Here is a 24889-nt window from a genome sequence, read left to right on the forward strand (position 1 = left end):
AAGTAAGGTTTAGCGTTATTTAGCGTTTGCAGATCTCAGCAATATCAACAAAGTCTGTAACGCGACACCGGCGCGTCACCTATGTTGTGTAATTACATTACACCCTTCCCTCGTAACGTGAGTTTGGGCAGTCTGTGCTTATACAGAGAGGGAAAACCGTTTACAGTCTGAACCCATAAAACGGCCATAAATTGGCCCATGGACCACACAGGAGAGACGTGACACACATTTTGTGTAAGGTAAGCAGTTTTTTTTATTGAAATCCTTTCATTTTTGTGGGTTTAATACAGAAACGATAGGTTTTTTCCCCATACAAATCCCCCGCGGGGGGGGGGGGGGGATACTGCCATAATATGGGCTCAAGAGCATAGTCCTATTATGGCTCTTGATGGGCTATATAGGTATGTGCCGCTGTGAAGGGTGTGGTTTTCAAGCAGGTTACTCTAGGATAGGGTATATAAATCAGAGAGTTTGGGTCTCATTTTTCAGGAAACTAGTGGAAACTGTTCAGTTGGTTGAAGATTTTATCTAGACTAGAGAAACAGCTACTCTAGGATAGGGGGGATTTGGGGAGTTTGCTCTAGTATAGGGTGGCAAAATTCAGTTGAACTACAATCTTGGACAAAATAGATAGAAAACCCATCCCCTCCAAATCAAGAATGGGAAAATGGCGCGTTTTTGCCCTTCGCGCCGCTTCATCCTTGATTTGGGGGGGGGGGGGGGGGGATGGTGGTTGGCTGTTCCATTTTTTTTTGTCCAAGATTGTAGCTCTGGTACAGGTTAAGGGTGCCGGGGTCCCAGCGGCACATCCTCACCCCGAAATTCTTAAAGTACCCCCCGGGACAAATCCTTATATTTCGAATGTTACGCAACAATGAAGATCTTCGCCGATGCTCATATTTCCAGCTTGGGCGACCTGTGGTTGAATATGAAGTCGTTTCAAGCACACAGACGTCACTTGTGGCATGGCCTGACAGGTTACATACGATTTATGTAGCTCGGAAAAAGAAAAAAAGGCCGAGATAGTAGGGACAGTTGTTGACCAGACGAAATATAGGGAGAACAAAGTATCACTGTAAGTATGATTTGCCGGGAACTTCTTTACGTAACGTGTCGAAGATGAGCGACTGTAATATAAACAAAATAGAACGCTCGCATTTTAGAATCCGTATTTTCTATTTTGGCCTATTATGGTTCTATCATGCTTTTGGAAATTGGTCAGTAATTAACTTAGATATGCACGTTGTTAAAAGATCTGACTGAAGTTGCGCATTTTGGGAGCAGCTATAAATTGGATCTTAAAATTACGACGTTTTGGGGGCCTGCATTTTTTAAATACATAAATACGCTTAGAAAAACTCACGTGCACGTGACGTACACTGTCACGTGCATTGCGTGCATAAGAAAGAGGACATTATATAACACTGGAGAAGGTTACAAACAATAAGGGATGGACCATTATCAGTAATAATGTAATTTTGTTATGTCAGGGCACTTGGACTGCAGTCTTAAACAGGGTCATGAAAAAACAGTTTCTTGTCTTAAAAAGGGTAGTAAAAGGAGCGGATTTTGTCTTAAACAGGGCGGTCAGGGTTTGAAGGCCTCGGCGGCTCACCTACACCCAAACTGCCAGCCCTACTATCTCACGCGCAAATTAGTTGGAAAAATTCTTTATGGTTTTTATTAGAGATATCTAGGACTGTCTTAGATATATCCAGGTCAGTTATAATTTCCTGATTTCTTTTTGTATAAACGAAGTACTAGCCTGCGCTCAGGGAAGGACCAATATTAGCATGACGCTTAAATCACGCGATTGTAAAAAAATTATTATGTAACAAATGTACCCGAAATTAGTTACACACTGATGTTACGTAATATTCACACGAGGCAGTTGTTCGCGTGACGCGCAGATCGCGTGTTCAAAGTGGATGAGATTTACAAATTTGATTAGACTCGCTCCTTAGTATCTAGATGCGACAATTTTTATTCTTTATGCTTGAAAATGTAAATACCGATATATTAAAAGTCTGTCAAAATATGAAATCAAGAGAAAACGACCAAAAAAAACAGTAAAGAAAAAGAAAAGTTTCCTACGGCGGGAGTCCCGGACCGTAAGGTCACCGCGTTATCTATAGACTGCTTGCAGTCCGCCTTTTCCCTTAAAATCCATTTTGTTCTTATCTCAGCCAGCGCGATTGCAAACCACGATGTTACGTTACAATAAGGGATTACGACCAGATGAGAAAATTATTATTATTGTTATTTTTTCTTCTAGGGTTTACGCTCTCGTTTATCGCGGCTCTCGGCTTCGCCGCTGGCGCACTTGGGTTTTTTCGTGCAGTAACTTTGCAAAGGAAAATAAGAGACTGCTCGCAGTCTACGTTATCTATTGCGCCACGACAACTAATATTTTAAAAACAGAATCGTTGAATTAATTATCTTTATCACTTTTGCCATGAATTGAAATTCTGCCGGTGGACAGTGTTTGAAGCTGGTAGAGCTTTATTTATGAAGAATTGAAAGATATATTCGAGGAAAACAATTATGGTTTTGACGGTAAGAGCCGCAAGCGCCCTGGGGACGAGGTTGTTTCACTTGAAGAACATATGACAAAGCGATAAACCTTCGTAAAGTCTCTTGCTGATGGCGTTGTAAAGTTTGCAATTCGCACGATGGCGGAGTCAGCGCTCGCGGCTCGCGCCAAAATACGCCCGCCCTGCACGCTAAAACACAGGGTGCAACAAGAGTACAAGGGCGGAACAGCTCTCTATGGCTACAATCCCGCTCTGTTTTGAGTTCTTCCGGTGTCGTGTTGATATCTTGCGGAGTTAATTTTCACGTAGTACGATCAGCATTGTAGTATTCTTCTTGCAGAATTTAACATGTTTGCTGATCAGGTCTTTACAGATCCTACGTTTTTTTTGGCATATTCGTTTACGGTCCTTTGCAGTTTTTTGTGGTTAATGTTTGTACTATAAGAGTACAACAGTTTGCTTGTTAACGCATTGACCGTATTTTTTAAAAGCAATCTGTCCTTGAATAATTTCAAATGGCTGCTTAAACAAAGCTGGAGCTTTCGTGCGTTCGAAATATTATACCCCGTTCTAAAAAACGCCTCTAAAATGGATACCCCGTTCTAAATCACTAGTAAATCGGGAGCTTCAAAATCACGACCCCGTTGGGCAGCACATACCCGTATAGGTAATGTATGGGAGTACCCCCCCCCCCCCCCCCCCCGCGGGGTTAACCTTAGGTTAACGCTGATATCACCAATGTATAGATTTAGCCCGGGCTAAAAGCAAAGCTCTCGATAATATTTACAGTTTGTTCAAGCAAAATATAAAATCGTATAATGCTGGGCGGCGAAGGAAACGAGAACGGTGAAAAAACAACAATACAGGTCTAATTAACAAAAAATCAACTTTGCCCGAGCAGCACACTTTTTTAATACATTTCTTTGCCGTTGCGTTTTGCACGACTACAACGTGAAACTTCCAGGAACTTCTTAGTTACACATTTTATGGAGGAAATGTCGTACGTGTTCCCGTTCTTTTTTTTTCTTCACTACCGCTCATTTTCACCTTGCATTGGTGGCCGCTGGCATTTCTCATTTTGTCACCGCCGCTAAAAAATTTTCATGTTATTCCTCCAGGAAAAATGTCTCCTTTGTGTTTTTTTTTTATCTCTCGCTCTAGATCTCTGTGCCCCTTTTTCTCGTTGAGCTTCGCTGGCCTGCCACCTACTTTCTCTTTCTCTCTGTCTTTCTCTTGCTCTATATTCCAAATTTGTGGCAGTGACAATTAATCTAAGCTTATTACTTTAGACGACACGGATACAGTAACAATTTCCGCTTTCCGGTTTTCGTCTTTTTTGTCTCTTCGAGTGCCTGTGCTTTACAAGACGCGGGTGGCTATGCGTCTTCCCGCCTAAATAACCTCGAGTTGCATTTGGGTTGCCATACCTGTTGTTTGAGTTATTTTACATTGGTATACCTGTGGTACGGACGGACGGACGGTCGGTCGGTCGGTCGGTCGAGCCGGCGGGCGGGCGGGCGTACGGGGACGTGATTACCAAAATTTCTGGGTTGGGTAGATTACAACACTTGCTTACCCATGGTGCTCCGCTGCGCGCGCTTCGCGTGACAGCTCCGCTATCAATCAAAAAATCCTCAACAACAACTACAACTCTTTCATCGAGCAATCTTTTTCAATGTCATTTGATTTATACTGCAATAGTAACAGCTGTAATAAGAGTAGCTTTCACTCTCACTTGATGGAGATGTCAGAATGTTTTAACCTGTCTGACTTCAACACTGATTTGTTAGATACCGCTAATTGATACCGCTATAGTAAAAAAGTTTGTAGGTTTAATGAAACAAGAATATATAATTGATATTTGCAAAACACCCTTCACCACTCTCAAAAACTAGAATTTTTTAGATCTTTTAAAAGCGATCATACCACTTCTAATTACCTAGACTTAACGAGAGGAACAGTTAAGCCGAAAGAAATTGGTAAAATTACGAATAAGTAACAACAAACTTATGATAGAACTTGGTAAATACAATCAAACTACCAGAGATAATTAGGAATTTCCCTTTTTTGGGATCCAATTAAATCATTTTTAGAAGACGAAGTTTACTATCTTTTGAATTGTTCTAAACATCTTTGATTAGGAATAATTTTTACAATGAAGTTAAGCTGATTCCAAATATTACCCAGTTACCTGTGAACGTTTTGATCAATGAACTGATAAACACATCTAATTACTATATTAATTTACAATTCATGAAATATATTTCAGCTTGTTTCGACTTTCGCGACAAATTAATTACAAAGTAGTTTAATTGTCTGGTGATTAAATTTTAGTTCTTATTCTTTTAAAAACATGATTATAAGTAGCTTTTGCAATACTTTATGTACTTGTATGGTCCGGCAAATAAAGCTTGTTGTTGTTGTTATAAATACTATTTATTGTTAACCCAGACCTCTTGTTGACGAAGCCGAAATAAACAAGAGGTGTGGGCCCAGTAAGTTATTGTTCGAACGCCGGTTAACGCTAACCCGGGGTTAAAATTTAACCCGGGTTTCTTTTTCTTTTTGTCAAAAGCACTCTCTCGGATGATGAGTATCCAATCATCAAATTGTAGGCAAAGAGAATTAAACTCAGTTTGCTTTGTAAGCTCTCATATCTGAGTTCAAATTTCGCACTAACCCTGGGTTATCTTAACCCAGCTTCGAACATCCCGGCCCTGGAAATCAATTTATTGTATTAGAATTCTTTAAAAATAATGCAAAATTTCACAGAAAAAGGGGTGGCTACGGGTCCACTTGGCCGACCCCTAAATCCGCTCATGAGCGCCGTATGTGCTCGTTTCCGTCCTTTCATCTGACTAAACTTTGTTGTTTGGCTTCGTCTGCTTCTCGTGCCCTTCTTCTTGAACGCTGTCACAGTGATATGGGAGTAACTTCAAAAACTTGCATGCAATAAACTATCTTCCGTAAAGTAGATTTGTCGGGACATATTCTCGGAAGAGACCTCCCGTAAGCCACCACTAAGTCTTCGCATTTTGAGTTGTCGCTTACGGGAGGTCTGACTGTAGCTTAATCTATCTATCGATAGTTCCGCGGCGCTCTTTCCAGAAGATAGGTGAACACTGGTACGGAACAACTATGTTTCAAACAGACTAAGGAAATGTACAACAGGAGACGAATCCCCTCAGTCGACGCTTCAACTGTTCCTTTTTTCTGTTTTTAAGTGCCGCTTTAATAGCGCTTTCAAGAACATCCTCAACTCCTTCTCCTTTTAACGCCGAACACTCCATGAAATCTGAGGCCCCAATTGCACTTCTCAGTTTCTTCCCCGAATTAACTGTCACAACTGGTCTATTTTCATGTAATTTATGACTGGATTGCTCTGTTTCATCATTGCGGCGTAAACCAACCAGTATCACTGGGGTCTTTGGACAATGACTCTTAACCTCTGGAAACCATTTATTGGAAATATTAGCGAAACTTTTCTGGCAATCAACCGAGTAACACAATAGCGTCACATCTGCACCCATGTACATTGCAACTCGTAACATGTAATTTTCCTCACCGGTAATGTTAGTGAAAAGCAGCTCACATGGGTTGCCTTGAAACATTAATAATTTGAACTGCAAATATGGTTTCCGTTCATGCCGATAAGGATAGCACTTGGCATTAAATGCCCCAAGAAGGCTCATTGTCTCACAATCAGCATCTCCCAGTAAATTTATCTTCAGCCTCGTAACATCTTTATCTTTAAATTGAATGCCTTCACGTGAATGTTCTGAAAGATAAGATTATGGTTTATCATTATCAACATATTAACATGGCCGTAAATGCTGATATATATATATATAAAATGTGGCAATTTAGTGGATGATTTACACTCGGCCATAAACCCTTAGAATCCATGTCCTGTTAAATAAAAGGGCAGTTCATAATTCAGGAGTGGACTTTCCAGGGGCACCCAACGACTGTTTTCTGTGAATTATCTGTTCGGAGAAGCAAATATTGCCTATAATTTTCTATTGCTTGAGAACGGCTAAAAATTTCTGGACGATCTTTCCATTCAGGTACAATTTTCGAAGCTTATGTAATAAATTCCCTACGATTTTCTGAAGTTTAATTACTCACATTTAATTGTAGAAAAAGGAAACCTTAACTTTTCGGATTTAAAAAGGTGATGGAGAGAGAACTAAGAACAATTCTCACTTTCGTAAAACGTTCAATTGCACCTAAAATTTTCGGGAAAATAAGACTGAAGCCCTTGTAATTTCGAAAAGACTCAAGATCCCCTAGGATGACCGAACAGATGCAAAATTTTTGGCGCCGCTTAGAATGCATCTCTAGATATCTACAATTACTCTGGATAGCCTCAAAAGAGTTTTCAATGTATTTAGGAGGAAACCATCGTTGGGTGCCCCTGACTTTCACTTACCAATCCTTTCTTTAGGGGTGGACCATTAGAAATAACCGGAGGGTAGGTGACAATTCCTCAAAAAAAAATTCACCCAAGGGAACCTTGTCTGGAAAAAAAAATCCTGCAAGCAGTGGCACCGAAAAAAAAAAAATCACGCAACATACGATTACAGGAAAAAGTAAGGAGAAATGGTAGCATAAAACAGAAGAACATTGAAATTCATCAATTGTGTCTCAGTACCAATTTATTTGACAAAAACAACAAACGTAGCGGCTTCCTATTTCCTAATGCAAAAGATATACTTTGAATTTGTTACTCTCTATATAATCAACGTATTAATTATGAACAACAATTATTCACCGAAGAGGAGGTGGCTAAATATCCACCATCAGACTTGAGATTTCTCCCCATTTTACTTTGGCTCTGTGCATATTCTTGGTTTTCACATGACGTCACCAAAATTCAATTAAGAAACTATCGCTTCTTCTGAGTTTCTAGTTGCATGTGATACTAGAACACCTTAAAACCTTTATGACAAAAAATGTTCGGTTCAAAAGGGTTCTTTGTTTTGCGATACAGGACGCCTGAATTTCCAGGCTTTTGAAAGACGCGGCATTTAGCTGGCGGCCGGGAAAGCTCTTGTGTGGGTTAAATCAGAAAAAAAGAGTTTCTGCTTAAATACATTACGGATTTTTGGAGATTTTGCCATCTAAACATTCCTTGTCTTAGAATGAATAATACTTTAACCTTTATGAGTTCCTCAAGCGAAGAATTCACGCATTATAAGTAGGAAAACTCAAAAACAGTTGTTTCTGTTGGTTTCCGGCGGCCATATTTGTGCCCCAGAAAGGGACACAAACATGGCGTCTCCATACAAAGCTTTATAAATTTGGGTAAAACGTTTTTTCCGAATATCTCACATATGAACTATTGCATAGACCTGATTCTAGGCAAGGCTTTTTGTATATTTATGTTCTTTCATTTCCAGAATGCTAGACTTTCTGTATTGAAAGGTTTCGATTTTTATTTCTGTTTTCTCACGTGAGTGAAAACCGAGAATACTAATACTAATTCTGATGATCTTGCAACCTACTTAGCTTTACATTGAGAATCGATCCCGGGGCATAGAAAATATAATTCGTAGTCTTAACGACGGAGTGTTGGCTGCTGAAAAAGAATTCGTGCAAAGCTTGTGCGCCAGAAAAAAATGCAGACAAGTGAGCTGAAAAAAAAATTCTCGTGCACTGAAAAATTTTCAACCCTCCCCCGCCCCCCACACTGTTGCGGTTATTTGCAATGGTCCACCCCTTAGGAGATGAAGTTAACAGGGGGTAGGTGTCGCGAGAACGGGTCCCCTTCCCGTAAATAGGCCTTGCGACGGTTATGGAAGCCATCTTGGCGGTAGGCAGTCGCGTGAGAAATTACAGTGTTTGTATGAGAATCTACTGTCGAATAATTGCCGTCAAACGCCTGTTCTGAAAAAAAATATGAATTGTAAAGTAAAGCTTCACTCTTAAAGATTCTTCTGAAAAAAGTTGAGGGCGGTATATGCAGCTACATGCGCTAAAACCACTTTTTAAAATTTTTTATACATTTGTCTTTAAAAATTTCTCTTCTAAAATCAGCTAAAATTAAGGAAGCTGTGCGGTACTTTGTGCAAAACTTTCAGGTGAGCTTTGATCGCGGATGACAACGGCCGAATGTATCGGTCTAATCTACAGTTTGTTGAAGCTAAATGTATTGATTTATCTTTATTAATCGACTACAATACGTATTTCAAGGACGTAATCCAATACTACTATTTCAGCGGTGGAAGCTGAATAATGAATAACGGGGTTTAAAAGAAAATGAATAATGAATATTTGGAGTTGGCAAATCCGGAATTATGAATAACAATGTCTAGCCTCGGAATGATGAATAACTCATAGCTGTTAAATGATCCCATAAAAACGGAAGACAAAAGAAATCATTTCAAGTTTTCTGCCCATCGCAAATACTGGAGTCTGCGCGAAATCCGTGAAATCCAAAACAAAGTAGCCTGCGAGCAATGCGTCTGCTGTTCGCAGGCTAAAACAAAGCGGCAAACCCGGAAATAAAACCGCTCGCGATCTGCCTGAAGATAAAATAAATTTGTACACCACTCTCGTAAAGAATACCATACCCTATTGTGGATCGTGTTCGTTTTGAGATCACCACCTAAGTGAACCTGTCTACTTTTAAGTACACAATAGCTAACAAATAAAACCTTAAAAGGTTATAAAGGTGCCGTTGTTAGATCCCTTACGTTTTAGTAATTGCATAGACAGTCTATTCAGTGATCGAAAAAGATAACATTATTTTGACCACATGTTTAGAGAAGTAAAAGGTACTTGCTAAAGATAAGGTTGAATGTAAACTGAAATGTAAACTTTCGATAACCAAAGTATAGAATTGTAGAAAATTTCACTTAAATTAATTCCATATATTGGTTAATCTCAAGGTTTCTACGTCCTTTTTGCTGTAAGATTCTCTTCCTTTGTGATGGAGTCAAAAGTTACTTAGTATCACAGTTCTATCTTGTTTAGTTGTTATATATAATTCACAGAAAGGGAATTTGAAAAGGAAAATTGATATAAAAACTAAAAAATGAGTAATAAATATCAAGGAAAAATTAGAAATGAATAAAGAATAACTGGGGGAAAAACAAGGAATACTGAATAATCGTGATCCAATTATTCCGTTTCCACCCCCGATACTATTGTCAATTCAGTCCGGTGTCCGCTTAATAGAGGTTTTCAACAATAGAAACTAGGAGTAATCGGAGGCGTACAGGTAGCAGTTGAGGGGAAAGGGTGGATGGTTCTTGTGATAGATAATTAACAATTAATGAATGAGGCTGAGTATCTTATGAAGAATTATGGAGATCGAGGAGGGTGTTATACGGCCGAGGCGGATAACACCCTCCTCGATCTCCATAATTCTTCATATGATACGAAAGCCGAATTCAATAATTGTTTTATTATTCATTCAAAATAATTCCTTGTTTAAAAACATAGCAGACTGCTAAAACATGCTTACCTCCATTGATCCATCGATGTTCAGTTCATCATCGATAGTGTACGTTTAGGTTTGTCCAGCTCCGCAAATATTCTCCAAATAGCAGATGTCGCCCTCCGAGTTGTCTTCTTGCTGTTTTTGCTATGTTTTTACTGTTACTTCGCCTAGTTCCAGTTGTAGTTCTTACTCTTGAAACGAGTGAAGTGTCTGCCATTTTTGTTTTCACTACCAAAACAACTCAACCTCGTCCCCAGGTCGTCTCGGTTAATGGTTCATTAACCTGTATAAGGCTGCATTTTTGACGTCATTTCCTCGTTAAACACAAAATTCTTCCAAATTTGGTCATCAGTAACTGGTTACGGTGAATTAAACGTGTGCTTTTAGCCAATCAGAATCCGGGAAATATTTTGAATGAATAATAACTATCATTATGGCATATTTTGAACGTAAGGGTTGCGTACAGCGAAACCTCGATTTAAACTACGTATCATAATGAAAAGGCTTTGAAGGCTAGTGATCAGCATGATATCGTATGGTTCGTCTCGAGTGCTTGTTATTTGAGGAGACACTGGCCAGAGTGCTTCAGGCGTGTAAAAAGAACTTTTTGTTTTACTGGCGCAACAGATGTTCTACAGGGCGCAGTTGTTCGAAGGCCGATCAGCGCTTAACCCGGGTTTCTTTATGTTTTATTAAAAAACATTTCTTTGGATAATTTTCTCAGTTATTTTTAAGAGCGTCCAACAAAATGAAGCCGGGTCGCGAGTTCGATTCTCGCCAGGGGCATGAAAATTTCCTTTGTCCCGGGCGAGCATGGTTTCTCCTCCTTCCAAGTTGAAAATATTCACTGGAAGTGTATGTGTGCTGCTCACTAGTGTATCATTAAAATTAATAAAAATAAAAATGAAATTAATTTACGTAACCACGAGTTCGTGAGAAAAAAACCAAATTGGCGGGTGAAAGTTAAGTGACGCCGACTGATTTTATTTTTCTTTTTATGATCCGAGTTGATCCGTGTCCAGTTTTATTTTATTTTTATTTTTTGATTCGATCCGATTTGATCCGACCCGGCCTGGCAGGCTTACCTACTTTTACCTACTTTGTGGCACAAGAGCTTCACAACTCGCCGGTAAATTTACTTTGTGGCACAATGGACACCGAACTAAACACCCCGGTTTGACGCATGCACCAGGAGTAGCACGTATCAGTTTCCAAAGAAAAATATGAGGGCTTAATCCAAAGTAAAATTTTACTCATGGTGTAAACTTGCGGCACACTTTTGAAAGATGAACGTTTTGGAAGATTCATTAAACACAGATCGATAGTAGACCTTCAACAAACTCTTAAATATGTACGCTTTACGAAAATTCAGCACACTTTTAAAAGATGCACGATTTACGAAGACAGAATAGTATAGCAGACCTCAGCAAACGTTTGAAAGATGAACGCCGAGGACACACGAATAGCGCGTCAAAGTGTCACGTCACTGTACACGGAAAATCTAGACTCGCAAGCGTCTGGAGAAATTTTTACGGCCCCAAAAATTTGTTAGTAGAATCCTTTGCTGTGTTGCTTTAGTTTACAATTCATATTTTTTTGCAGAACAGGCATTTTACGGAAATCATTCGACATTGGAGTCTCATACAAACACTGTAATTTCTCACGCGGTTGCCCTCTAGTCAACATGGCTTCCTAAACCGTGACAAAGTCTATACTAAAACTGGAATACATCATATATCAGGCTGAAATGAAATCATAACAAGTTCCTGGCTTAACCTTCTTGGTATACAACCATTCCTTGAAATCACTGGGATTGAAAAAATAAGTAAATGACTATCATACCTTGCCAAAACGCCTTTTTTTCAGCCAAAGGTATTTCACACCACAAGCACATCTTGAAGCTCTGTCACCATAATGTTCCTCATGCACATTGATCGATGTCACATATATAGTAACAAAAAACAGCTGTTAAAAATAGCTGTCATATGATTGGCTTATTCATGAATACTCCAAACGTCACATGCACAATGAAACCAATGTGGACGCTACGCTCTGGCACGTCAGCGACTCACTGCTACGTGAGCGTGAGTCTGCGTTCTGTCACGGATACACCGATCACGTGATTTTGTGACGGTTTCAACTCGTTTCATTTCACGTGATGTTATCGTCACGGGATCGATACCTTGTCAATGATTCATACACTTGCAATTGTAAAGGAAACCAACGTTGGCAAACAGCTTGTAAAGAAATGGTTGACTTTGAGAGCTTAATACTAGCACGTTCAAAAGTCATTCACAATATTTTAGGCAGTGAAGGTTCTGATAGTGAGATCATGAGCGACTGTGACACCGAATCTGTCGAAGAAGAAGAAGACCGCTGCAGGACACTGGAGGACGTGATAAGGTACTAGACAGTGACGAGACGGTATTTGTGACTTCTTGAACAATCTGACTCAAGACAAGGTGTAATTGATGTACATTCAGCTCAGCGATGGCAAAGAACCGACAAAATTGCAATTAATATTCATTTTCGACTTAAGCCTATCTTATAAGAAGCTTTGCATCGATCTTCCAGGAATCTTGCAGTTCGTGATACAATTGATGTACATTCAGCTCATCGATGGCAAAGAACCGACAAAATTGCAATTAATATTCATTTTCGACTTAAGCCTATCTTATAAGAAGCTTTGCATCGATCTTCCAGGAATCTTGCAGTTCGTGATACAATGCACGTAACCTTGCGTTTTTTTACCGTTGTTGCTGACAAACACAAAGGCTTCATTCTAGGTCTTGTTTTATTCGTTTCTTTCAAGATCTTTAGACTGGCGCAAATGAATCCGCTACATGTACAACACACTCCATAACCTTTGTACGTGACTTTTGATTGCTTGTTAGCTAACATTTCTCTGATTTTTTCAGCTATATCCTTAGTAGTACCACACTAAGTGTGTGTTATACATTGTACAACTCTCTTCATAACCTTTGTACGTGACCCTTGATTGTTTGTTGCTTGCTAAAACGTCCCTGATTTTTTCAGCTATAGTCGTTAGTAGTACCACACCTGTAAAGCTAAGCAAACTTTCTCTGAGATGGAACCTGGAAAAGGCGTTCGTTTTTTATGTTTGCTTTTAAAGTAATAGCCTGTGAGCAAGACAAGACAAGACTTTTTTGGGGGGTCGTAATATTTCAGCTGGAACATCAACTGTTTTCAAATTTAAAATTACAATCTTCTATGTTAAGCTTTTTATTCCACTGTACTTAAGCTTAACAAGTTATTACAAATAGCGACAGTTACATACACACAAACAAATATTTTGATCTACGTCAATGTACTTTTTGTCTTCCTTCTCGTTTCTTATTGTAAAGCATTCAAACACATGCTTCCGTATCAATTTTTGAGATTGCAGGGACATCTCGATGAAACCACTCTACGAATCGCTGTCGAATCTTTCGTCGTGGTTTTCGCATAAATTTCATAATTTTCTTTGACCAATTAATTACCTGGGAACCCACCACCAATCTGGACCAAAGAGACAGTTTAATGTGAAAAAGACAGTGAAAAAACAGGGTTTTTGACGGGCCAAAGTCAGTCATTTAGCATTTTGCTTGCCCGACCCATTGTTGTGAGATGCAAACGCAATTACCCCAAAACGAGGCACCAAAACAAACTACGTCATCATTGGACCGATCTGGCCGCGAACTAAGCCGTGAACCATTTATACGAGTAGACCGCGTCTAATATAAGCCATACTCGTACAAATGGTTCCTTTTGCGTCTTATGTAAGCCTCAGCTATAGTAAGCTGCGGCTTATTTTCTCTCGTATAAACGGCCCTATTGTCATCTGTCACCTGGATACATTGGAATTTGTAATCAATTTTGCGCGTGAGTGTGAGTAAAACGGAGGTCGAAAGGCAACATGACATTTACCTCATGCCAAAATGCTGCTTGTTCCAATGAGTTTTTCCTCTGGAGGGTAGATAGACTGATCAAATGTGATTTTTGTCGCTTATTTCATACTGAGAGGCCATGACATGCATGTTGATATTCTACAGTCATTGTTTCTGGTCGGCGTGATTTGACCTCTGATGCAAGAACATTTTACACTGTGTTTGAGCTCTTTTGAAGTGTAAAGCTCTTCATTGCAGCCAAATAAACTCATCAGTCAAGTGCCAGAAGTCGCCATGTTAAAGATCAGAAGACCTGTTTACGAGTGATTATTCGAATCGCATGCTACATGCAGACCAAAAAGGGGATGTTACTCAAACTTGTCAACAGTCATTGTTCTGGCCAAAAGGACCTTGGAACAGCAGTCTCAAATGTTTGTCTATAGGCTTTCCCCCTTTCAAGGTGTTCATTTTTCAAGTTATTGAATAGAACATTTCTTTTTTCTTGGTAAGTGGGGCATACAGTGAAAAAGGGATATTGGTCCTCCACTTCTAGTTTACAAATTGGACATATTCTTTCTTCAGGTTTTTTATAAGGTCTTAAGTTGAAGGTCTTAAGTATCGGCCTGTTTCTATGGTGAGTTTGTGGTGGCTTAATTGCCATTTTTGTTTTAGTTATTCTGTGGCAGGTATTGATGACCATTTGTAATTTTCTGTTGTTTTGAATTTTCAGTACTGTATGTTCTCATTTTGCTATTTTGGTCAGTGTCTCTTTTAATGTTGTTATTCATTTCACTCATCCATTGTTGCAGTTCTTTATCCTTAAGCGTTTGCCTTATTGCACCTACAATTCCTGTTGAGTCCATATAATGTGCTTTTGTCCAGAATCTCCTAGTCCTATCTGATCTTGTGTGCTTCTTATTTTTTTGCTCCAGAAAGCCTGATTTTCGTTCCATATTTATATCAACGTATGTTACTTGCAATAATTTATTATTTTTTTGATCAGAGATAGCCAGAACTTAAACTGGGTGTCAGTTTTCATTAATCAAACTCTCAGTGGTCTGGTTGCGGGGGGATGGATCTTGCAACGTCTTAAGCTACAGTAAAACGGGCAACAAAAACAGGGTTGTCAGAAAGTTTTAAAGTAGATGGCTGAGTTGTCAAAGTAAGTGGCCAGTCCAGGGGTATTTTATTTTAAAAACACCATCCATAAAGAAATGCCAAGCAGAATATCTAGCTGATACTAACCAAGTAGGTGCCTATTTTCGCCATCAGCCAGCTACTTTTGACAACCTTGCTAAAATGTGCAAGTTGTTTTGTGACATTCCTCCAAAATGAGTTGAAAAACTGTGTTGCACATTTTACCACCCAGTTTAAAACCTGTCTTGCAACAAACCAGGTTTTTTGCAAGTTGCTTGAATACTGACCTCTTATTAGATAAAAACAGGAGTCACACCATACACAGGATTTATGTCACATGCTACAATTCAAGTTTGCCTTGGGCTGGTAAAACGTGTAACATGTACAGATTTTGTTGCAAAAAGGAGGTCTACTTCCTGCAACACCTTTTTGCAACCTGCAACAGCCTGATTTGTTGCAAGGCAGGTTTGATTGATTGTGGGTGGTAAAATGCACAGTATTGCTGTTCAACGCGTTTTGCAGCATTATGTAACAAAACAACTTGCACATTTTTGTTGCCCGTTTTACTGTAGCTTTAGAAGTTTGAATTTATGCATCGAGAAGCTGAGGAAGAATGATTTCATTTGGTTATGACACTAATCTTTGCACGTGCTGCAGGGAAGTTTTTCGTAGATTTCATGAGAAATAATTGCGTTATGAAAGTTTCCTCATAAATTAAAACTTGAGCAATTTTGATCTGTTGATGAACTACTTCAGGGCATTGAACAGGTCCATAAAAAAGTTCTGATTCTTCAGGGCTTTGTGGTGGATAGATCATGCAATTCATTTACCTCCCTTGTTAAACTTGATAATGTAGTATAAAACAAAGAATTGGTTCATACTTAAGCGTTGTGTATAAACATGTTTTGTTAGAGAAAGTTGTCGTTACTCTGTTGAATTTGTCATTTCACTCGGCCGCCATTTTGAGAATTTATTTCCAGGATGTGTGCTTACAATGTACATCATCTTTCACATTCCTGACAGGCAATCACATGCCCAAGTGAAACTTACTGAAATAAAATGGCATCCAGTGATGAAAATGAATGTGAAAAAAATATAATAGAGCAGTATTCACAGGGCATAGTTACAATCTGCTGCAAGACCATGTCTGTTAAACTTGGTCAAATTTACAGTTATTATAGAGGGATGTTTGTGAGGAAAACAAGTGTGCAATTTACAACTTGGAGGAGACCTACATGTAAATAATTGCCACACAGAGGCAGCTTGAGGTTGACAGAAAAGACAACCTTGTGATACACCTGCCCCTTTTTTTAAATTCAAAGGCACAAGACCCTCAGCTTTGTCCTGAGGTTTTGTGTAGGACCTACTTTTATCCAAAGGTGTGCAAAGATTTCCTTGGGTGTTATGACATTTTTACAAAATAATACAGCTAAAGCAAGTTGGCAGGCATACCTTGCATTATATTATTAGAGGAGCCATAGCAATGTTGACAGAAACTAAAAATATTGCTTCCTTTGCAGGAATTATATTTTGAAAAATGTTGAAAACGTACCTGCTCATAATTTAGCAAACTTGCAATGATTATGTACAGTATACTGACAGTATTATAATTACACTTGCACATTGTAAAATAACATTAAAATAATTCCTGTGACGTTGCTCCTTACAACACATGTACACTTAATTGTAGTCATTTTAAAACTGAGAGAAATTGAACTAAATCTTTTTTCTTTAGGGACATCATGGTAAAACAGAATGAAGTCCACTGGAGCAGACAGTACAGTGATTTACCTTGTGAAAGAATAGTTTCACCTGGGAAAAGATACTATGTACAAGCAACAGGACCTGATGAAGGAATTAAGAATATCACATTAGAACCTCTGTCACCTGGTAAAAAATCAGATAAAAATCGGAAAAGCAAAACCTTTGATGGTTGTGAACCATTTGGTGGATGGACTGAGCGCCACTATAGGGCTTATGGCATTGGAACTTCTTTGTATGACTGTGATCCAGTCACCAATCATACGTCTGGGGATCCAGTGGCTGATGTCTATGCAGTGGTTGCTGGAGAAAACAGTTGCATTTTAGCATTAGCTGATGGGGTGAACTGGGGAGAAAAGTCAAGACTTGCGGCACGCTGTGCTATAGCAGGCTGTCTACAGTACCTAAGTATTCACCTGTCCAAAGCAAGCACAACCCAAGACATCATGAACTTTCTTTTAAAAGCATTTGAACATGCGCAGCAGTGTATTTTGAACAAAAATGCAACAATGACTACATTATGTGTAGCTGTGGTCTGTAAGCTTGAGGCTAGCAACAGATGGGGTCTGTGTGTTGTCAATGTCGGAGACACCCTTGCATTTACTTACAAAAAGAGTAAAGGAGTTCAAGAAGTGACTATTGGCTCTCATTTTGAAACTGAGGAAAGAGATATGCGTTGTCCAGGAGGATCTCTTGGTCCAGTAGATGGATACAACCCAGATTTGAGTAATTTGACATTCTCATTGACATTTCTTGATCAAGGAGACATCGTCTTCCTCACAAGTGATGGTGTCTCAGACAATTTTGATCCTGTAATTGCAAAATGCAAACACTGTGTGAGTCCTACAATGAAACGACCCAGCAGTCTAGATTCAATGCTAGAGGTCATTTCGAACAGCAAAAAAGGAGAAGACATTGAAGGCATGACCTCTGTAAACTTCAGTAGTAAAAGTGATGATGATATTCATCGTGCTCAAATGTTTGATGTTCCTGTGGTAAGACATAGGAAGATGCTTGATACCATGACTGAGGTACACTTGATGATAATTAATAATTTATGATATTTAAAACAAATTATTTATTCAAATTCAGCCTCATACTCATGAGCGTATTTATCTAAGGGTTATGGCCAGTAAATCTAAAGGGCTATATATTTTGTATTTTGAAAAAAAGAAGGAGACATTATATGAAGATTTGATTTATTTGTAAATTTTTACTACCACAACTGGTTTTCAGTTCATGTTGGTGATATACAAAGTTGAAATATACAGTAAGTTTACAGTGTGGCTGTAGCTTTACATGTATGTACTTGGCTGTATGTATTTTATGCCTGAAATTTTTGAGTCCACTTTCCCTTAAAACAAAAGGCAGTAAGAAATCAAAACAATGGCTTGTCCACTGAAATGCACATATATGATTACACATGCTCTGAAACCTGTGTCTACTTTCTGTGTTGACAGTTTGTCAGCTCCAAGATATAGCCATTATGCGTGATATTCTTCCATCTATGCACATGACTATACACTGTCTGGAGATCAGATATGTTGATCAATGGGGCCTCATAAGGGCCCATGTTCGTCCTTGATGCTTTTTGATCTTTTGCTATTGTTTTGAAATGCCCTTAAATTAGGGCTCGAAAAAAAATTTCCCGTACGGTAGTCCATGATAAGTAAATTTTGTTGCTGGGCAAGTAACTTTTAAAGCTTACTTGCTCAATGGGCCTACTGTTAGTCCAGGCAAGTCATCGTCCAATAAAATTATTAACTAAGACCAGCAAGAAGTAGCCCTGAGCAAGCAAATTGTGTGAGCTGCTTGCCCAAGGGTCAAGCTGGAATTCAAGTTTCTTTTGAGCCCTGCCCTAAATAGGCCATTTCTCTTACTTTCGAAATGAGGCTACCGGTAAGTGTAAAACCTTTGTTGTGAAAAATTATGAGTTTCATTTGCATAAGAAAAAAAATCATTTTCATATCAATGGTTGGCACTTTGCCCGGCTTTGAAACAGTGGCATGAGGCAACTTGGAAATGGTCTATTGTCCTTTCCAGCAATCTGATGTCTCCCATGAAAATGCTATAAAATGCTTTGCTAATATATACCTTGTCCCTTTATTCATTCTGTTTAGGTTATTCAAAAAGAAGGTCCTGAAGATCGCATTTCAGCACAGGACGTCTGTGCCAAGCTTTTGTCTCATGTGATCAAGTGCACTGAAAAAAAGCGTACTTTCCTAGAGGAAGTTGATCGTGATGATCACAACCTGAACATATCAAATAAGGAATTTCTGAGAACAAGGAACAGGGAAATTTCAAGGCACATGCGTGAGCTTCCGGGAAAGTTAGATCATGCTGCTGTTGTTGCATTTGAAGTAGGCTACTTTCCTGCGGACTTCTTCAAAACGGAATCAGGAGGACACGCTAACAGTAAACACAGACACAGCATAGTTAATGCTATTTTTTCTGGAATAAAGAACAGTACTGACAGCGGCAGGAGAGCATCAGTTGGTGGTGAAGAAATGTTGGTTGAATATACATTGACAAGTGAGGACGGAATGGACTCTTATACTGAGTTATATTCATTGTTTGGTAATTGATGGCTGTTTAATTCATTGACTATGACTTATAGGTGCGGTTACACACACCACGGTAAAAGGCATTTCCCACGTTAACGAGGCCGTAGTAAATTTTAACGTGGGTTTAGTTTACCGTGGTAACATGTGGTTACGCATGAATTAATTTCCAAGTTAATTTAGCCGCTTTTTCGGCTTCATTCACGCCACTGCGGTAATAATCGCCGTCGATCATGGCAGTATTTCATGTTATGTTGAAAATTTCCGGGGAGTTTAGCTGAAATTTCAACTGGTATGTTAGTCCTGATAATTTAGTGAAGGTACATAGGATTGTTTTAAATCTTGACTTTAGATTACATTTTACAGCTAAGCTGCATCCCATTGATTGATTACATGCCAGGAATAGAACACATTTTTAGGGGAAATATCGTTGCTAAATCTGGCCCAACAAACCAGTTCAATCGATTTTTAATTTCTCTCAACAGCGCGAAAAAAAAAACCCGTTTGAAAAAGGAAATTTTTTTGCGGTTTCATGTTGTTTTCAAATGAAGAAACCTGATTGGCTCTCTTGCCTTGGGTATCGAAAAACTCTTGCTATTCACCACGTTAAATGTCATGGGCGGTTTCTTTCTTCTTTTTGACGTCCCATGGATATTTCCCACGATAAATTTATGTCGGGAGAAGTCGGCAAACAAGCACCAATTTACCGCGGTAAAAGGGTCATTTACCACGGTTAAAGTGTCCCGTGTAACCGCACGTTATGTCACAGACTAGAAATTGAAACCATGATGAAAATTTTGTACTGTTCGTGCATTAATTTTGCCAGCTACTCTTTTTAATTAAGTGCTAGGCCACTAACAAATGCCCGGTCTAAACTAGGCAGTTGAAAATACGGAAGCTCCCTCAGGCATTGATTACTATTGACTTGAGGTCTAAAGGGAAAATATATGACTACTAAGAGAAAGGGACATACACCCTTCCTTGCCAAAAAATATTGAGGGCACAAAGTCTGACTCGTCCTCAGTCAATCTCAGTCAATCTCCTATTAATATTAGGGAGCTTAATCAACGAAGACGGCGGCGACAACCAGAACGGCAAAAAGGCAATAGGTCTGGATGATCAAAACAACAACTTTCCATCACGCTTTTTTGTACATTTCTTTGCCGTCACTAAACGACTAAGACGTTAAAGTGCCTAGTCTCACGTTTTGAAGAGGACGTGAACAGAAGACAACTACTTCCTTTTTTCTTTTCCTGTCTTTTGACACAGTCCTTTGGAACTCAACTCCAGTTTGAGGCAGCGTGAATTTACTTTTTAAGTAACGTTTTCGCAGAGTTGTAGTTGCTTAAGCTCCCTGATAACAAGAGAAGCGCGGTCTGTGGGAGCGCGAGTGATAACACCCGTTGCATTCAGTTCTCTGTGTGCAATCCAAATAGCTTAGGGCCGAGTCAGCAGTAGACTGCTGATTCAATCAAATGCCGAGTGCGTAAGGCCAAGTTTACAAATGCGGAAGGCTTTGAATTATGATAATGTAGTTATGTTGCAGCCTTATGTCTTAATTTTCCAATGCAATTTGAGCCGGTGATAAAGATCATTTTCATTAAGCTTGTGAAATTTGGTGGCAGCCGCTTGTTAGCTACATCCCTGAAATTACTGGGGTATTGAAAGTAATACTGCAGCAAATCTGTAAGAGGAAAAAAAAGGCAGTTTTGTCCCCATTTTGCTGATGTGTAGGAACAGGTTTTTGTACATTTGAAATGAACTATGCCTGTATAATTATTCTTTATGTTAACCATAAACATGAAACTGTTATACAGTTTGTAGATGTAACTGTTTAAGAATCCAAACTAAAACGTCTTGGATAAATAATAATAGTAGTTATAATGCAAGTTGTCTCGAAGGCAAATTTTACGAAATAAAAGTGAAGTGATGTTAAAATTTAATATTTCAAAAATGTGGGTGACTTAAACTGTACATAGAGCAAAATACCTTGTAGGATAGTGTGTAACATTCATTATCATCATCATTATGGTCGTCGTCGTCATCAACGTAGTAATGAAAAATTCTGTTCAGATGTAGAATATTGTTAGAAATAGTAAATCAGTCCGAAAATGGTCAGCATTACCCTGCATGCAGAGGCATAATCATTTTTCCAACTGTACTGACTCATCCATTTCTGTGAATAAGTGGCAAATCATAAAAAAGCAGGGATCCCTTCCAAATTCTGTTCAATCAATCAATCAATCAATCAATCTTTTTTCCTCCTAAGATTAAAAAGATTATCTTAAGTTACATTAGCAGTCGGAAGTCTAAAAATACATAAGACCTGCTGTATACAAGTAATAGAAAGATCAAAGATTATATCTAAATAAAAGCCTATTTTTAAAAACATTCTTAAATTCATCAGTCTTTATCTCCGGGCGATGAGCACTTTTGTTTCTGAGTTGATACTTTGTTTCTTTCTTCTTCGGAATGATGTCACTAAGCGGGGGGAATCGGGTTCCACTGAACGTACCTTGAAGATTTTCTTATCTGCCTTTTCTAAAAGTTCTCTAATGTCCATTCTCTTAGATGTGTATTTCCTTTTAAAGCATCGATCCAGAAAGTTTTGTATGACCGTGAGATCTGAGTCTACAGCGCCATAAACAGGCAGACCATGAGTAAAATTCGGGAAAACTAAGGCGCTAAATAGGTGGTCTTCTTCACCTTGACTAAGGCGTTAAATAGGTGATCTACTTCACCTTGACTGAAACCAGATGTAGAATATTGTTAGAAATAGTAAATCAATCCGAAAATGGTCAGTATTACCCTGCAATCAGAGGCATAATCATTTTTCCAACTGGACTGACTCATCCATTTCGGTGATTAAGCGGCAAATCATAAAAAAGGCAGGGATCCCTTCCACTTCCTGACTTATCTTGGAAGATCAAAGGGCCTCTGGTCCCAGAGTAAGCCAGCATATAACATCAGACAAAATGACTAAGGAAATGTTGTGACCTGAAGGAACGTCTCTGAGTGTATAACAGGCTTTAGCCAAGAAATAATCAGTCTGAGATCGTGGACGTGCTAATTTTTGTCTCTGTTTCCTTGTAATTCTTTCTTTTTTTTGTGACAAGAAGTTGCAAGGTTTGTAACTGTTATCAAATACTATCTTGTGCGTTAGGCAACATTAATTAGCAATTATTATATGGCTGAAATCCTGAGCGGGCAATAGGAATCGAATCCTGCGTTCTGATTGGCTACCCGGTCCATCTTGCCCACTCCAGGTTTCCCGCGTCGGTCACGCAAGAAAAAGTTCTCTTTTTGGCCATATATTAATCCCTCAGAGACCCAGGGGCAGTTAAGTCGGGCCGGGAGAAAAGGCGCGACGAAAGTTTTCAAACACGGGCGGAAGAGCCCCTGGGTACCGACTCTCACCGGACCATAAGCGAATGCTGGCTCCTGACTGGGCACAAAAATGCTTTGTATTATTGTGCCCAATCGGCGAACAGCATCTCCTGAGTTCTTTTCTTGAGTTCGTTCACAAAGGCTATTAGAGACCTTATTATTTGGGCGTGGCCCAAACAGAGTAATCGAAACGGCTTGTTTTGACGCAAAAGTGCAATAGGCACGCAGCACGTGCTAACGTAGACAAGCAAGTCAACAGGCGAAGCGAGCCGAATGTCTGCCATGCGAACGTCATTCAACACCACATATTCTCCTTTATCGTTTTCGTAAAGTAAACCAAAATCCATAAAACGTGTCTTCGGAATCTCACGCAAAATGTAGTTTTTTTTAAAATCTTCAACACTCCAGGGCGGATTCATTTAAAAAACCTACCCTTCTTTGAACTTGCACTTGCATCACCATTTTGACAAACGCAGAATACGCTCCCACGAAAAACCTGAAAACTTAGACAGCACGTGATCAAAACATGTTCGTACGGCGCCAAAAACGTTGTCAATTTCAAGACTAAGACTAACCGGTTTCATTGGCCAAAACTGACAGGTTGAAATGTGAAACTACGCGCAGAATTCGTCGCGCTTCAAGGATGGTAGTATAAATCCAATGATATCATTTGATCCGAAATTTTTCAAAGCAGCGGGAAGAAGCTGTTTGTATAAAATTCCGAGGAACGTATTGTCAAAGTATGCTATCGAGGGTTAAACTTACAAATGCACACACTGTTCGCGGTAGGCCCACTGTAAAATAACAATGAGCGTTTTCATAATGTTCTGGTCTCCGAACTCAAAGAAAAAAAAAAGGAAATTGTCAAGACATTCAAAGACCATGGACCTCATAGACGCAATGACAAATCGGAATGTCAGGAGTGTACGTGTAAAATCGATAAGACTTTGAACAGAAGAATGTATATCAAGTTTGAGAGTCGCAAGAGTTGTGTAGCTGGAAAACAGTGTGACAATAGTGATTTTGATTTTTACAATGCGGAACACAAGGAGTTACCTGTGATTAAAATTCTCTTCCGATGAAGGAAGAGAAGATTGTCAACAATAGGCCCTTTGCAGGTAAGCAATCATGTGACCTACTTTTCATAAAATTATGGGCCATAACTTAGAAAATTTCAGAAATGGAAAAAAAATGTCGAAAATATCAAAATGGCCAAGTTTGAGGCCCCTATCATTCAAGAATGAGATTTTATGACAGTCTGAATTTTTTTAAAAAATAAGAAGATTTGTACGGAAAAAGTTGTTAAAGAGCAAGGCCTTGCTCTCCAACAACTTTTTCCATACAAATCCTCTTAATTTTCCGAAAGTTCAAACTGCTGTATAAACAGTACTTTGTAATGACTGTAATCCCAGGGGCCCAAACTTGGCCACTATGGTATTTCGATATGCTCTTTCCATCTCTGGCATTCTTTAAGTTATAGCCCATAATATAGATTTTTTAAGGAAGGATTTGATCACGTGACCCCAGCTGCCAAGGGCCTATTGAAACAAAAAGGGACTCAGGCTTCTTTGGGGACTACTGTGATAGCGGTAATAATTCTTCTTATTCTTTCAATTTTGTTTAGCAGAGTGACTGTTAATGTACTTGTTTTTGTATTGCGCGTTGTGTTTTTCATGTAACAAGACGCTACGTAGCGTACACTTCGGCGTCGTAGTTGTGGAATTAATTGTAATTGTGGAGGAATAGTAAGAAATGATATATGATAAGGTGTCAATGTGTGAAATAATGGGATTTGTCGGGATATTCTGAAAAGAGCAATATCCAAGAGGCCGACTTGCCAAAAACTAGCATTTCGGGGCAAAATTTAATTGTCTGTGAGATATTCAAGCCCAGTTATGCTTTGATGACTCCACAGAAATCCTTCTAAATTTGACTTGGTCTAAACGCTTAGACCCAAGTCAAATATGAGGTTACTGGCGGTGAGTAACAAGTCAAACAAAACAAACAGCGAAAAGAAGAATTACCTTTTTTTTTACATCAGGCTTCAAAAACGGCATAACAGTCTCGATCATGTACTGATTACTCATGTACTGCGGTCAGAAGATGATTATTTTACTGTACATGCCAACACTCCCTGATTATCCGTGAGTCTCCCGGATACGGCACCGATCTCCC

The 24889-nt window shown here is 39.0% G+C and overlaps 2 protein-coding genes across 4 annotated transcripts in view; one reads left to right on the top strand and one right to left on the bottom strand.

Annotated features, from left to right (window-relative positions):
* LOC140922135 (uncharacterized) overlaps positions 1-21442 on the top strand; it is a 29153-nt gene extending 7711 nt beyond the window's left edge. Inside the window, exons 1-3 of one of the 3 annotated variants that reach the window (XM_073372158.1) lie at positions 961-1075; positions 16741-17797; positions 18887-21442. In XM_073372158.1, coding sequence (XP_073228259.1) covers positions 16748-17797; positions 18887-19351 — 1515 coding nt within the window. In that variant the 5' untranslated portion in view covers positions 961-1075; positions 16741-16747 and the 3' untranslated portion in view covers positions 19352-21442. Of the gene's footprint in view, positions 1-960; positions 1076-12180; positions 12385-16740; positions 17798-18886 lie in introns of those variants that run through there. The other 2 variants (XM_073372156.1, XM_073372157.1) reach the window with 2 other exon arrangements.
* On the bottom strand, positions 3531-11919 carry LOC140921344 (ras-like GTP-binding protein RHO). The gene is made up of 2 exons (XM_073371340.1): positions 11824-11919; positions 3531-6312 (listed from the first exon to the last, which is right to left on the bottom strand). Exons 1-2 carry the CDS (start codon positions 11873-11875, stop codon positions 5687-5689), a joined length of 678 nt encoding a protein of 225 aa, XP_073227441.1. The 5' UTR covers positions 11876-11919; the 3' UTR covers positions 3531-5686.
* Positions 21443-24889: the final 3447 nt, after the last annotated feature.

Source organism: Porites lutea, chromosome 12 (genome assembly GCF_958299795.1).
Source record: "Porites lutea chromosome 12, jaPorLute2.1, whole genome shotgun sequence".
In the NCBI taxonomy this organism is placed as follows: domain Eukaryota; kingdom Metazoa; phylum Cnidaria; class Anthozoa; order Scleractinia; family Poritidae; genus Porites; species Porites lutea.